Genomic DNA, 16,268 nt, shown 5'->3' on the forward strand with positions numbered 1-16,268 from the left:
CGTAGTATACTGTTTGATAAATCGGGTGTAAAGCTACTGCTTCAGTGTCTCACAAATATGCTATTGAAAGAGTAAACACAAGGGAAATACTGACATGCAAATCACAGTGAATGTAATTTACTTTCTGGCTATGAATGTAGAACCCTTTTTCCCTCTTCATTGCAAGGACTCCAAACTTTGTGACAGGGATTTATTATCTGATGGAAAATGTGCATTGTTTTGTTGTAAAAATGCATCATGGCGATGTTTTTTCACTCAAAAACTACACAATCATGCTGTCACATTTCCATGTAAAAGTAGTGAAATCTCATTTCAGATCCAATTAATTTACAATATTAAGAATTGTTCATTACCAGCCTCAGTAAGTCTTTTAAATCTGATCTCCATTTGTAGTTTTATTGTTAATGAACAAGTATTGTGATTGCAATGAGGCAGTTCATAACTGTAAATCATTACACCAGGCACTCTCACACTGTAGCTCTCCTACTCCCTGTGTCTCCTCCCTACTGTATACAGTACAGATTTATTAGCTGGAGCCAGGGCCCCCGGACAGTCACCACTCAGCACTCCCTCAGATCAATAATTGGAAATATTAATTATATCAGCAGAGATGGCCCAGTCAGAAGGGGGCTGTTTATGTTCCTGTTACTGAGCAGTGCAGCAATATGAGCTTTGATGGCCCACTAATACGTATTAATGATCCCGAGACAAACATTACTCTATATTAAACCTGAGTGAAAGCCAGAAGACACCGCACATAGTGAATGGCCATTAGAGTTATTTTATTGCAAGCGCTGTAAGTAAGTGCTGTTGCATAACTGTTGTAAAAAGACTTTTACTACTGAGAGATGAGCTTCTACAAAACCAGGACAAGATTTACTGCAGTTTTATTTCTGTTTACTGCGTTCCTGTGTATTGGAGGTTCATCTATTTGGATAATATGTTAAAGAAGGTTGAGGCTTGGAATTGCACCAGGTCCTTGAAAGCTTTTCCAGAGCACTGTTATTGCCTCACAGGCCCTCTCCGGAGTTTAAGCAATGTGGATTGTGAGACTATTGCTCCATCCCACTAAACTCTACTAGTCATGAACTCATTAGTGTCAGATAGAGCCAACAGTGAACTCTAAATCCTCCCCACTACTAACAGGCCAACTCCTCACTACACTTCCTTGACTAGTTCGGTGTAATTTGAAATCCGACAGTAGAATGTCCTTTGTAGTCGCAGTTCAGGGCCCTTGGTTCTTTTTCTAAAAAGAAGACGTTTGCTACCCAATCAGGACAAACTTAACCAGAGTACTGGAAATGCATTGTGATAAAGTCAGAGATCTGTGTGTAAATTCATGTATTGTTCTGTTACTGGAGATCTCAGATATTGTTTCTGGGATCTGCTGGAGTCTTCCAGTTTCGAGGTTTCAGCCCTGAGTGCTTTGATTACCTCCGGCATTAATGTTGCCTTCACTTTCCACATCTTCTCTTGCTCCTCTTTCAGCCCTTAGTATTTTTTTAGCTTCTTATGTTCGTTCTTCTAGATGTTGTTGTCACTTGGGATTGCTACATCTATTACAACTGCTTTCTTCTCCTGTTTGTTGACCACCATGATTGGTAAGTCATCACAAGTTTATCAGTCTGGATCTAGAAGACCCACGTAGTCTTAGCTTGCTCAACCATCTTTGGTGGTTTCTTCCATTTGGACCTTGGGACCTTCAGCTCATCGGTGGTGCAGATGGGATTGTAAAACAACATACTACACTTTGTTGACATCGGGCCGAAATATGTTACGACAACAACTATTTCTTCTTCATTTAATTTCACATTTGGATTTGAAAAACCATTCATAACCATAACATTCATCATTTTATTACATTAACATCAGTAGTGGCTGGTTTGGAAAACCTGGCTGATTAAACCAAGTGACATACACATCTGCAAGTGGATAAACATGGAAACATAATATCACACTAGTAGAAATAAAAGTCTCCATCAATACCAGGTAAAACAAATTTAAAATACAATTATTTGCCCAATTTATAATTAATATCCCACAAATGCAAACAGTACATTGAATTTGCAGTGTGATAAGGAGGTAGGTGGTTGATTTGTAAATATACTGTGTTGGTAAAGAGCAGCTGTACCGTATCTCCCTTAACCACTCTCTCCATGTCTCCTTCTCGTTTTCCACGATCTCTCCCTCTTTTCCTCTCTGCTTCTCAACTGCCTTACCTCCCTTAACTAAAATGTATTGAAGCAGCAGTGGCTGTTTTAGTCAGCTCCATGTGGGTGTGACGAAGAGCTACTAGCCCCCGCCCACAAAGAACAGAGTCAAAGAAATAACCCCCAACAGAATCTGAAGTTAATGAATGGCCTCCATGGTAACAGCAGTGCTTAATACATTTTACTTAAAGTCATCTTGTCTCTGCATGTGTGAGAATGCATATAATAAAAGTGTGCTTTGCATTGTGCACTTAATCTCTGCTGGAATCCCATGATTCTCTTCATGTGTTCAAGCGAAATGGAACAAACTGCAGAGCCATCACTCGTGACTGTTCAGGACCATAATGCATTGCTTTTAGGCAAATAAATAGACCATTACGCTGGCATGTTGGAGGCTGAACAGTAACTAGCTTTAGAGAGAGCTGCCTCCCACACACAGGCACCCTGTAGAGACAGCTGAGATCATAACATGCTAGAGGAGCCTCAGCCGTAGATTTGGCCTCCTCCGACGAGCATTTGAACAAAAATCAACTGGCAGGATGGAAGCGTCTTTTGTCCGTTTGACATGTCAAAGGCAAATTCAAAGATGTCCTGTGTTGCTGTGAAGGAACAGAGGATTTCAAAGTTATCCATGAATTTGTCTTGCGGTTGTTTTTTCCTGCTTCATTTGGAGGTGTTTCTATCGCGGAGGTTGCTTTGAATACATGTGCGAAAATGTCGCGGTTGATTCTGTAATCTATCTGCACACGCTGTGGAGCAGTGCGCCCTGTGGCTTGGCATTAGCATACTGTAGAGTTACTTTGCTTGTGTTGTACAAGGAAGAGAAAGCACTTGTAGATGGGGAGGGAGCAGGAAGGGGAGCGAGCCAAGAAACAAGTAGCTAAAACCTCAACCTTCACAAGCATAATATCCTCCCTGTTTTCCTACAAAGACTTAGCTGGTGCTAGTTATTATTTACGATGGGTAAATTTATGGAATAATTTCAGTGAAGGAAGGTTACTGAGTTCCTCAAGGTGAAAATGGATACGTTTAGCACTTAATGAATTGGGCCTGGGCCTCTCCCCCATATATCAGCATGTTATTAAGACATTTTAAAATCCCATTATGGTGTTTCTCCTTGAACATGTCATGCTTTTATTGGACTGCCCTGTCTTTAAATGTGACCTTTTCAGCTCTGCTCTGAAATAGAACTGAAAAAAAGATACATGACAGGACGATAGAACAAAACATACATGTGAATGCGCAAAAATATCAGTGCTGAATGGTTTTCAGTGGGTTGACTGGAATGCCTGATAATGGCAAATAGTTTCAAGCAATAAAAAGATGCTTAAATGTCAGCTGTAAATGGTTTACTGTAAATGGCAGAGCATGGTAAGAGGTTGCTATTATGTTTCAGTAATCGTGTTATACATTTGTGCTACTTTTGGCCCCAGTGTTATTAAAATGTGTGTTTCTATTATTAAATCTATTTGTTTTGGGTCGAACAAAAGGGGAAGAGTCACTGGCACAGATCTGTGAAAATGAATCATCGTGTAAGCTTTTAGCTCTAATGTGGCACATGTATGCAGATTAAATGCATACGTGGGTGGGCATATACTCAGTATGTGTGCTTACATGTGACTAATGTTTGATTAAAAAAATGTTGCTGCAGCTGTAAAGCACATACTGTAAATCACAGCCACATCTTTCAAACTTTTCCTCTGAAGAAATCAGAGTCTGGTAAAATTGTTGAGCTTGAACAACAAATGAAAAAAAGAAGGAGGTAAAATTGGGAAGGAGGAGAGCATGACGCAAAAACTATGATGACAGCGGCATCTAATCCAGGCAATGCCATTCTTATCAGGGTCCAGTGGATTAGAGAAAGGCTCCTAACCAGAGAATCCTTCCCAGCCAGACTCTCTCCACAGCCCAAGGGCCTCGATCAATAGGCCTGCATTGATCTCTCTCCTCCTTTGGCTGGATTCACTTTTATTAGGACTGCCCCAGCGTTTCTCACTGAGACACAAATATATGCAGCCATTCAACCCTTCCATGCACCTTACGTGAAAAACTACAAACACAAACGTGGTGACAAACCAGATACACATGTTGATGTCATGGGTCACTTTTGGAGACACTGGATTTATTTCATGGAGACGTACCCTAACCATAACCATAACTAGTGTAGGGCACTGTTAATTTGTAAGCCGTTATGGTACCATTACCTGGATATAAGTACCAATAACCAGAGGTACCTTTTTTCAGTACTTTACACCTACTATGTTGCTGTTGTCTCTACTGCAATGGTTGCAAAGTAATCAAGATAAATCCAACTATTAACTATTCATCCAAAATTGTTGATGAATTTGTTGATGCCTCACTGAATGTTTCAACAAATATTGGTTTCAACCACTGGTGCCGACGCTTGCTGTCAGGATGCTAACGTTAGCTGTGTTTCCTCAGGTTAAACTGCTGCATCACGTATATTACAGTGAGAGTTCTTTGTGTCAACTTTTGAAAAGTTTAACTACACTTGACTACTTTCAGTTCACTTTATAGTCACTTTAGTCTCTTCTTCAGCTTAAAGGTGAATTACCACCACCCACTGATATGAAGTCTGGACTCCAATTAGTTTCTTGCTATCTCTTTCTGTCTATACTCCTGTGACCATCTCATCCAGATGCTCTCTCAGCAACTGTCATTTGGCACAGTTTGATTAAACATGAATCTAAACTTGGTTTTGCTGAGGTTTTTTGCTAGGTCCCCTTAAAACTTCAATATCCAAACATAACCACAACTTGCTTCAACCTAACCTAAGGTTCTTACCCGAAAATTGCTTTTTACACAAACCTTTTATCCCAAATTGGACAAACCATTCCCAATGAACTAAAGTAGCCTATGACAGAATCATACACAAACATCCGATTTTATGTGTGAATGAGAGCAGAGGTTGTTTTGTTTACTCTGAATAACAGTCAGCAGAAACACTATAGTGTCAAGTCAACTTAGCAGCATGATGGTGTTTTGGTTTTCTCTCCAGCCAAGGCACATTGATCAGTATCACAGAGCAGCCATTAGTATGGGATAGAGGGTCTTGACACCTCTGGTTTGTGGCCTCTTGTTGTAACGACAGCCGGAGTCGCCATCGCTAACTTCTCTGTTGCCCTTTCTTCTCTCTCCTCCAGATGACTCGGCCCATCCAGGTGAAACCGGCTGACAGCGAGAGCCGTGGAGGTAGTTGTCTTCTTTTCTTCATCATTTATTCATGTCCCCTTTTCATCTGTCTTATCTAGGCTAATTCTTTTTATTCTCTCCCTCTGATCTCATCTATTCCACTGCGCTCAATGCCGCATTTCTCACTCTACCTTTCTTTTTTTTAATCTTTCTCTCAATTCCTTTTCATTCTTATTTTGCTGCACAGACACAATTGTCAGAAGTTGAAACAAAGTTTAACAAATAGTTCGAACCAAACTGATTCTGAATATGCAGTATATTGAACATATTACATGACATCTAACAGAGAGGTTTTGATGTTAGACTACATGTCTCCCAGCTTGTGGAAGTTCTTAACACATTTTAGTGACAATGTCTGTAATCTCCTCATATACTTTAAAGTGTAGACATTATACATGTTCACCTTTTCTTTATTTGTTACCTGTTCAGATCGACTGGAATTATGAAGTGTTCTCTTATTTCTTTTGCACTTGTGTCCTTGTACATAGTTGTAATTGATGAAAGCGTCTGTTATTGAAAGGATGTAGGGCTCTGAAGTGCTCTACAGCTGCCACTCTCTCGTCTTCTATGCCAAGTACATTATCATTGCATTGTAAATTAGATGGTGTATAGGCTCAATACTGGAGCCATCGCCATGCTAAGGCCCTGTTAAAGCCCTCGCTGCTTGATCTGTTTGCGTTTGAAACACAAGAGTAAATGGTATAGAGAGGGAAAATGGAGCAGGGGTACGCTCGGGCTTGCCAAACAATCAATACATTTGCAGGGTTCTTGCCAAGATCCTCATTACTTGGCCTTAATTCTGTTGTGTTTGATCTCAAACGTTTTTGGAGGCTTTCATTGACTCACTGCCATATCTGCATATATGTTAATGAGACAAGGAGGCATCCTTCAAGTCAGTGGCAATGAACCTCACTGTTAATGGTTTTTTTGGGGGGTGTGCATCTCATGCGTCAGCCCATGACAATGCAAGTGCCCTTTTGTAATTTTAAGGAGGGATGCTGTTTCTCATCCTGGTGGAGGAAAAGAGAGCGAGGGGGGATTTGGAAGTGAAAATCAGTCAGGAAGAGAAAATACACAAACAATGCCAACTTCATGCAGCTGCTGCACTGCACTTCTGAGGCTTTACCTAAAAACCTCTGCCTGTTTTGGTTGAATTAGGATGACTGGCCTCTTGGCTGCCTGTCAAATACACACAGTCTTCAAAGGACAGCATAACCCCCTGAGATGGATGGAGGAAAGGCCAATAAAGATCACTGTCACTCGCCTATGCTTTTCTGTTTCTTTCTTTCTCTCTTTCTCTCTCTCTTTCTTTCTCTCTTTCTCTCAGACATTCATTCACAACTACAGAGGAGTGGTGAGACAAGCTCAGGGGTCTTGTGTTGTCAAGATTGATGTCCTCTATAGCTCCATTGATTTTGCCATTGTGGTGCTGTGTGTCCACATTAACAATGACACTCAGCTGTCTCTTTCCTTGCTTGTGAGTGGCCTCTTTTAGAGCTCCCATGGCACTTGGTCAGTATGGGGTCCTCTTATTGGCTGGCCGTGGGGACCCCACAGTGGAACAAATGAGTGCTAGAACAGAGCTGAGAGTTGCACATCATCTTAAATGAACAGGTCAGAGTGGCGCCACAGGGGCAATCAAACACTAGCATGACTTTAACAGGTTAGGAAGTGGGAAGGGGTAGACAGGAGGTGTGTGATCGTATCCTTTTAGATCTCCTATTTTCATCCTGCTTCTTAACTGCTAGTTTTAATTATTCCTGTGATAATCACTGGCAAAGATCATTTTGGTTTTCTCAATATCTGTTTCCTCCTTTAGCTGCTGTTGCTATTGCAGCTGATAGATCGTGCTGCTGATGCTGATCCATGGCCTACTTTTACAAGCTTTGCTTCTTATTTGCTGTAAAAGACTGAAGAGGATTTCATTGTACCGTCTGAAATCCAGGGTCTTGTAATTATTACTCCTCTTATTTCACACTGTCAATACTGGCAAGATTAATTTTTTGTTATTTTATTGGTATGTGCCTGCTGTTGCCAGAATCCAGATCAATATCTTCAGGACTATAACTCAGCATGCCGTAAAAGGAGCTGGAAGAGCGGATGTAAAGCTATTAATTACCCTCTCGGAGGGAGAGACACCGGGGACACACCTATTCTGGCCCGCTCTCTCAAGGGTCTCTTCTCGTCCAATAGGGGGCATATATTCCTCAGTGAACACAGTCGCACTACAGCACACAGTCATACTAATTAGTCCCTCGATCTCATTATGCGGAGGACAGTTCAGATCACCTGCGCCAGGTTTGTCTTCCATGAGGGAAAGACCTGTTACTGTGCCTGCTGGACCTCTGCTCCTCCAGGAGAAAGTCTCTACTGTTATTAAGACCAGACATGCTCAGACCACACCAGTGTCTTCCTCTGGTTACAACATGAATCTGCCTGCCTACAGCCGTCAAACAGAAAGACAGTCAAACATACTCCTCTGAATATTTCTGATAAATATTTGAGGACTCTTGGACATTTGATCAAAACTGAGCAGTTTCCCAATGAAGATCTCCATAACTTTAACTGTGTTGGACATTAATTACGAACTGGTAAAAAATGACAGTACATCCAGGTGTATAGCTTCACTGAGGCCTTATGAGTAAACCACCTTGCCCATAGAAATTAAAGGGAAATAAATGGAAGAGTAAATCCATCCAAACACTCCATCAACCCCTGCTGCCACCTAACAAAGACACACTGTGAAATGAATATTAATGGCCAATCACCTACCTAATCTAGCAGAACAGCAGCCGTTACACATTGAGCCACCAGCACCGTGAACGTCTCCGTCACTGATGACGCACACCTTTCTGGGATGCTTCTGTTGGGGGAGACGCAGCACAGAGTTGAGGCAGCAGGGACCTGTCCCCCTCGTTTTCTCCTGACAGGTCTCTGATATGAAATGGATTGATTTTTCATCACACGTGGCACTGATGACTGGCACTGACTGCTGCTGATATTTCATTTTTGAAGGGCTGTTCAGTGCCTCCTTAGAAGGCGTGGCATCTGTACACAGGATAAATCAGCCTTAACACTTTGATTTCACATCCGAAACCCCTTACCAGCGACGCCACCCGCAGCTTTCTACCTTTCACTATTTGCAACCATTTTATTCATTTTTCTCTTGTCTATCATCTGAGAATAGTTTTTTCTGCTTCTCATTTTTGTTTTCCTTAGTCTCTGGTAAAGTTTTGAGCTCATCTATTTGTCCAGAAAGCGGAGCAAGGAGCAGGCTAGCTGTCAGCTGGGAGTTTTGGTGATGCAGCAGGCCTGCCTGGCACAGCTAAAGCTACAGCCCACTGAGGAGGACTGGATTAGAAACAGGCTCTGCCATTATGAAGGCCGGCCTGCCGCCCACACACACCCACACAGTGAGGACAGACAGGCAAACACATACATACCATACGGCTCTGACACACACACACACACACGCTCTCTCTCTCTGTTACTCACACATGTAGTGGAAAGTTGGATGTACATTATAATAGGAACACATGTGCACACACGGAGCTTTGTCCAATTTACATATTTACACACACACACTCTCTCTCTCTCTCTCTCGCTCTATCTGTCACACACATGTACCGTGGAAAGTTGGATGCACATTATAATAGGAACACATGTGCACACACAGACCTTTGTCCAGGTTGCATTTTTGCACACACACATACAAAGTGTACACATGGATACAGGACACAGGATCCACAATCCACCATCACGACCCACGATCAGCTGCCATCACGATCACAAAGGTTTACTGCGGTTCGCCTTTCGCTCCAGTTCACTGAGATGTGACGGAACAAAGCACGAGAGAGGGAGACGGAGAGAGAGAGATTGAGAAAGAGACAGAGCGAAAGGCGAAAAGTTAAATGGAGAGTGAGGGTGGAAAAAAAGAGAGAGATTGGGAATCTAGATTAAGAGAGCAGGGCTACATGCTCTGTTGCTGTTCTGCGCGCAGCTTTTGATGATGAATTTATCTGGCGTAAAAGACAACAGAGTGGTCTATGTATTAAACATCAGTGGTGTTCTCCTTTTCTTACTAGAGTGTCGAGCTCCCATGTCAGAGCAGCTCAGTAATGAAGCAAGCAGGAAGACCTCTAAGCTCCACTGATCCCCTTTAGAAAAGAGAGGAGGCCTGTAGGAGAGAGGGGTAGTTAGAGGGAGAGGAATGAGGGGAGGAAAGATGGATGGCCAGAGTGGATAGGTGAAAGAAGGGAATTTGCTCAGAGACGCTAAAAGCAGGGGAGAGAGAGAACAAAATAAACAGAGAAAAGTGTGGACAAACCAGAGAGAGGGAGGGGCAGCAGGGGCCAAAGCAAAAAGCTGAACAGTACATCTTCTCCCTTCGGAGGGAAGAAAACTATAGATTACCGGTCACAATGTGCTTGGCTGGGCATAAATGGAGAGATCTTGAAATAGTAAGTAGCGTGTTCAGAGGTGCTGGGGATCACAGGGAGCTAATCCAATGTTGAGGCCAGGTGTGGGTCACACATTCAGAGCTCACCCCCTCCATCTAAATCCCCTCCGGTGCTCTTAAACAAACAATGCGGATACACAGGCCTTTGCTAGCCACGGGTTCAGTCAGCTAACTCCACCAGGGCCGGCCCAGGATGTTCGGGTCACTCTGCCTGTAAGCTTTTAAGTTTTACCCTAACATCAGCACAAACAGGTTTGTTTTGAGCGGGAGGGGGTGGAGGGGTGAGTCGGGTTTATGGGAGACAGACAAGAGGAGAGAAAGCGGGAGTGCAACAGACGAACAGAGGCAGAGAGTAGAGATGATGAAATCTTTTCTATAGGGATGCGCTTTTGCTCCTAAGGGTCAGATTGTGCTGAGGCTGTAGCAGTTATGCAGAGTCAGTGGAAGAAGTACATCACAACAATTTACTAATACACTGGGTAGGTGGAGATCAATTAGCCTTATCTAACAAACTCCTGATGATAATACCGACGCAAAAGTTGCTGACGCGGCAAAGAACAATACGAGAAGGCAGAGTGATGATGTAATGGATTTAGCAAGTGGAAAAATGCAGGTTTGCAGAAATACTTATTTTCCTACAAAATACGCCATTAATGCAACTTCTGCACATTCACAGATGGAAGCAGGAGCAACTTACATGGGACAAATTAATGTAAACAACTTAAAATATAGCACTTACAACATCGCAAACTCACTGACAGAAAAATCTGCATGTAAGGTAGCATCATTGTTGCATGATATCATATGGGTGTTGCAGTTATTGCAAATACACTCGTACTTATTTGAATATCCACACATACATAGACCCTGTTTAGACCTGGTGTTAACGTTCATCCTGAGTGAGCTGATCACCGGTCAGGGCTAAGCACAGGTCGGAATGCACCCAAATGTGTTGCCAATGCACCAACACACATATACTGTAAACTCAGACTTGGGGAAAAATAATCTTATTTGGTCTTTGCAAACGGGAATGACGTACGTGTGTATTTTGCATATAGAGCGGTCACAGGAGACGCATTCAGCATGCATTGTAATACCAGGTGTGAACAGAGGAACTTAACACTCAACACTTGTGATCAGGACAGATGTTAATACCAGGTCTGAACAGAGCCACAGATTCAACTGAACACAGTCATCCTCACACCCCTTTTTTAAATATATATTAAAAAAAGAAATCGCACACATTCCTCCCGCTCTGTCCCTGGCTCGTTGCAATGGTCTCGTAGCGTAGCAAAGGTTACTGTTGAACACAGAAAGGAAAGGTCAGAAATCATGTTTAGTTTTCCTGGGGCCGGGAGGTAATTCCAGCGAGCAGATTGTGTTCAGGCGAGCAAGCAGGCAGGGCAGGCCAGTGGTGGAGATGCTCATGTAGAAGGAGGCGAGGCGGGGATGGGGACAAGGTTATCCAGTCAGCCACTGCCTCTCAGCCCCTCCGCTGTCACCCTTAATAACACCCTCTCCCTTATCACCGCAACAATCACCTTGAGAAACAAACTTGTCTTCCTTCAGAGGGGGACGGAGATGGGGAAGAGACGGCCCCCATATGCATGTGGTCTGCCATTCTTATTACACCACCTCAGCCTCTTTGGGGACAGACAGACTGCAGATCAATTTAGTGCTCAATTCTCTACACTTTATTATTCATTCTCTCTCTCTCTCTCTCTCTCTCTCTCTCTCTCTCTCTCTCTCTCTCTCTCTCTGTTCCCCTCTTGTTCTCATGCTGATTTTCTCCGTACCCTTTGAACACATCAAAACATGTTGTACAATCCTCCCCAAATTGCTGTGACAATAAGGAATCCTAAGTTCTGTAACACTCAAATGTCTCACTTTGATGTTGGAGCTGCCATTTCAGTCATAGTACATGTGCAAACTGACATCTCAATGCGACTAAAAAGAGAAAACCCAATTGCCTTATTGACACAAGATGTTTTGACGCAGGATAAATTGTTGATTTCCATCACTGAACCAACATTGAACTTAAACTTGCTGTTTGAGGGTTTTAAAATGTCAGAGTAAGACGTTGCCCTGATGTTAATTCAAAATTAATATCATGTTTTTAATTGTGTCAGTCATGTTTGCCTGTTCCCTGCCATGTAATAATCTCACATTATTGCACGTTTCATAGTACCTTATGTTCATGGTGCTTGCTGTACATGTTCCACGTAGATCCAAGAAAGCTGAACTTGTCTTTTATTTAGATTCTGCTTGATGAACCTCTTCATTTTATTGGCCATTTAATTTCCATCCACTTAAAATAACATGTGTGCAGTAGCTAACATTTGGTGAAAAACAGCTTCTTAAGCAGCTTTTTTGATTCCACTTCTTCCCAGTGTCTTTTCTTATTCCTTCACTTGAATCTTGTTAATACAGGATTCCAGCAGATTTTAGTTTCTGAATTTGTGTTACTACAGAAATGCAACGTGTGAGATATTAAGGAATTAATCATAAAATTTGTGCTGTCCATTTTATAAAAAACATATTCTTCTGTTAAGTGTATCCACAGTGTAGGTAGATAATGGCTGGGACAAAGGTTGATAAAATAGTGTGTGTGTGTGTGTGTGTGTGTGTGTGTGTGTGTGTGTGTGTGTGTGTGTGTGTGTGTGTGCGTGTGTGTGCGCGCTCGCAGTGGACTTAGTGCTCTGTGATTGCAGTGGAGCTGGAGGAGGCCATGCTAAGGCTCTGATTGGAGGATGGGGTCTGTGCAACCTCGGCCAAATCACTGCAATCACCCGTTTGCTGCTTCTCTCTTCTTTAATGACACCACTTCATGATACACCAGGCTCATCAAGCAAAACACACACACACACACACACACACAAAGCCACAGCGAGGTCAGGCTCAGCAGATCGGGCAGGAAGGCAGGCCTCAGAACGGGGAGAAGAGGTCCACCAGCAGATGGAAGGAGACTAAAGCAGGCTAGAGACACATGCACACAAGCAAATGAACACACACACACACGCCTCTCTCTCTCTCTCTCTCTCTCTCTCTCTCTCTCTCTCTCTCTCTCTCTCAACACGTGAGTAAGTGGTGTCTCGTTCATCAACTTAATATTTACAGCATATGACGGAGAAATTATTATTCATGCAGATAATAGAATATTGAATTATAAAAGTGTTCCAACTATACACATTAGATTCTACCCTCTTCTCTTCACTGCCCTTCTTCTTCATACCAATGAATTCTCTGCCCTAAATTTCTGAGACCTTTGCTCCCTTACGCTCCATGGGGTATGAAAATGTCCTATTTGCTCACGGAGAGGACAAATACCACAAGGAGCTTTGGTGTGTGCAAAGAATAAAAGAAATACAATTCTTGTTGCGCTCATGCACAATCACCGGTACATAATAATATGAATATACACAAACATTCTCATGCACTCTCATGATGACACATGCACTTGGGAGCAGAAGCCCTACAGCAGTTTAAAGTAGTTAGCTGTTGGGAGCTAATAGTCGTTTGTATGACTGTTACACCTTCATATTGTCTTTCCTTGTGTTTAATATAAAAACTAATGTTGGTTCCCTTTTTAAAACTGTTGTAATTTTTTTTCAGTGGTTGTTACCGTATGAAATTTACCTTGGATCCCTTGTGAGTGGGGGGCATGAAAAGAGCATGAGTGACAAATACAAAATGAAAGACAGACAAGAGAAGGAATGACAGGGCAAATAAGTGATGACAAAGAAAGAGACAGAGAAGGAGAAAAACAAGAGCTTCTTTTCCACCTCAGGATATATGGGCAGAAAGAAAATGTCTTTCCAGTCAGTATAAAAGAGAACTGAAAATATATGCAATGCAGTCACTTTTTTATTTTTGTTTACACAATACAACTTTACCATGAAAATGTCAGCGTAGCACTTTAGTGTGTGAATATTGAATTTAAAAATCCACCACCTTCCGATAAATGAAAATGCTAGCTGATATATTTGAATGGATTTTAAAAAAGTATATATAAAATCTAAATTTTACACATTTGGTGCATGAATGATGGCAGTAATAGATTTCTGAGTGCTTTTAAGCTCTGCACGTATAAAAGCAGTCTCTGCTGCAGGAAGTTAGAGAAACAAGAAACAAAGTTATGGGGAAAACATCCATTGTAAAATTAGATCTGTATTCAGATTGAGTATTTGTGACTCAGCTAAAGCTCCATGTCTGTCCCTGCAGTCTAACCTCTCCTTTCCTCTATCGCTCCATCTCAGCATATTAACTCCATTAGCCTCTCATATCACCCTCCATCTCTCTCACTGTCAGTCCACGCCATTCAACTAAATCACTGTGTCATGCCACCATTGGACTGGAAAGGACACCTGCTCCAACCCAAAGGTTCAACCTGAGATATGGAGGCAGTGGCTCGTCCAGAGATTAGCTTTCCTGCAGGCCACAAAAATACACTGAAATATTGAACCTTGTTAGAAATGTAGCTATGTATTGTCATGTGGATCTTGTTACTTAAGCTGTGGAAGCTATTAAACCAAGACAAGGACACAGGGATGGCGTGGAGCAGCGCGGCGATGACGTGCCTGCGATGCACCATTAGGGAATGCCAACGTTGGTTCAGTGGGCACCGCAAAGAGGCTTTTAAATTAGGCCCAGACACGTCTCACCTGCCTCTCCCATCTCACCTGCTGAGACGACAAATAGTGCTGGGAGCACGCACACACTGTGACGCACGGCCCCATGATTACCCACCCGCCCACTCTCCATCCAGTGTCTTTCCACCCATCTGCCAGTCAAACGAGTGCAGAGGTAATGGAGAGAGAAGCAGTCATTCCTGGGCTGTAAAACTGTAGCAGCCGAAAAGATGATTGGGCTAACCTTTGCTTTGGTGCATGAAGGAAGAAGGTGTGTTTTAACATTATTCATTAGTAACGGTGTGTGTGTGTGTGTGTGTGTGTGTGTGTGTGTGTGTGTGTATATTCCTGAGTCATTATTACAGAGCTGTCACCTGAAGTATGAGTGTGGATGTGGTCATGGTCTGACTGCCCTGGTCTTGACATGGTTCATTGTAACTTGTTTTATTTGTATTTTCTCCTTTTTTTTTTTTAACTCGTCCTACATTCCTCTTCTCGCACTATATATATCACTAGGTTTATCTTATCATCTAATGTCTGCATTGTTTGCCTTTTCGCGCCCTTATTTTTTTAAGTTTCTATACTCTTGGCCTTATTTTACTCTCTGACCTTTCCCTTGGCCAACACTAACTGATGAGTCTATCAGGTGAACTGGCATTGTCAGGGATGATTGGCGAATGGGTCTCTGTGCAAAGAAGTTAATAAGCGTATCCCCAGACAATTGAGTTCTTAGGGGCATTTGGCCAGGTCCAAACACAGGCCATCCTGATTGCCTCTTTGCAATAAACATGAAGAGGGCCCCAGACAAAGAATACAAAGGCAGCCGAGGTTGCATTGGGGAATAGGTCGAAAGAAGATTGAGGCTTCAAATGACTGCTGCACCTTCAGCTGCGGGAACTCTGACCCGGCACTTGAGCCAGTTTTATAGAAAGCGAACTTCAAAGACCACTTTGATATCACAGGGAGTTATTGGCTGAGATCTTGGGGTCCAAATTGTCTTTTCATTCTAGATTAGCTACAGAGTGGGATTTAGACAAATGATAGAGGTAGAGTAGTGTCTTGATAAGGAGGAGATTCTTATCTGGAACAGATGTTATTTGCTGTGCTACGACAACAGCTGATAGAGTCCACAGTCCTGTTTTTTCCCCCCTTTATTTCACACCTTCTTTTTCGCATCCTCACTGTGGCCCTACAGCAATAAACTTGTCACCAAACCCAAAACATGACACATCATCGCTTGAAATATAAATAAGCCCATTCGTTACCTATTGATTTTCCAACCATTAGGGAAGCGAATGTCTTGGCTGTTGTTGATGTGGAAGATATTGTGGGTCAATATTGTGCTGCTCTTAAAAGCCACAGGAGATTTTCAAGGAATTCGGTAGGGGCAAAGAAAAGAGGCCAGTTTACAACTCTAATATCAAGAAAATGTCTGGACTAGTTCAGAGACATCTGCCTGGCATTAATGTTATCAGGGAATCAGGGAGCAGCGCAGGCACAATGTGCTTTAGGGAAAGGTACAGCCCTTGACAGCTGCCTGCCTGGACTGCTGGCACACATCAGCCTAATATGCAGGATTGGAAGTGGGGATTGATTCCTGAATGTTAAAGTGAAACCTTGAAGCGCCTCTGCAACCATCCTACTCTGACTGTCGGAGTGAGGGCTACTTCCGCGAGGCGATCTGGCATCCTAATCTGATCAGGCCTCTTAATCTCTGGCAGCTCAGTTTAACAAGACCAATCTGACAGCAGGGGCAGC

At 42.6% G+C, this 16,268-nt stretch overlaps 1 protein-coding gene across 5 annotated transcripts in view; it reads left to right on the forward strand.

Moving 5' to 3' along the window:
- Positions 1-16,268, forward strand: part of celf5a (cugbp, Elav-like family member 5a) — a 190,606-nt gene that overhangs the window by 104,157 nt on the left and 70,181 nt on the right. For all 5 annotated transcript variants that reach the window (XM_047343261.1, XM_047343262.1, XM_047343263.1 and 2 more), the window contains exon 3: positions 5,375-5,423. In XM_047343261.1, the coding sequence (XP_047199217.1) occupies positions 5,375-5,423 (49 nt within the window). The remainder of the gene's footprint in view (positions 1-5,374; positions 5,424-16,268) is intronic.

This window comes from Hippoglossus stenolepis, chromosome 14, assembly GCF_022539355.2.
Source record: "Hippoglossus stenolepis isolate QCI-W04-F060 chromosome 14, HSTE1.2, whole genome shotgun sequence".
NCBI lineage: Eukaryota > Metazoa > Chordata > Actinopteri > Pleuronectiformes > Pleuronectidae > Hippoglossus > Hippoglossus stenolepis.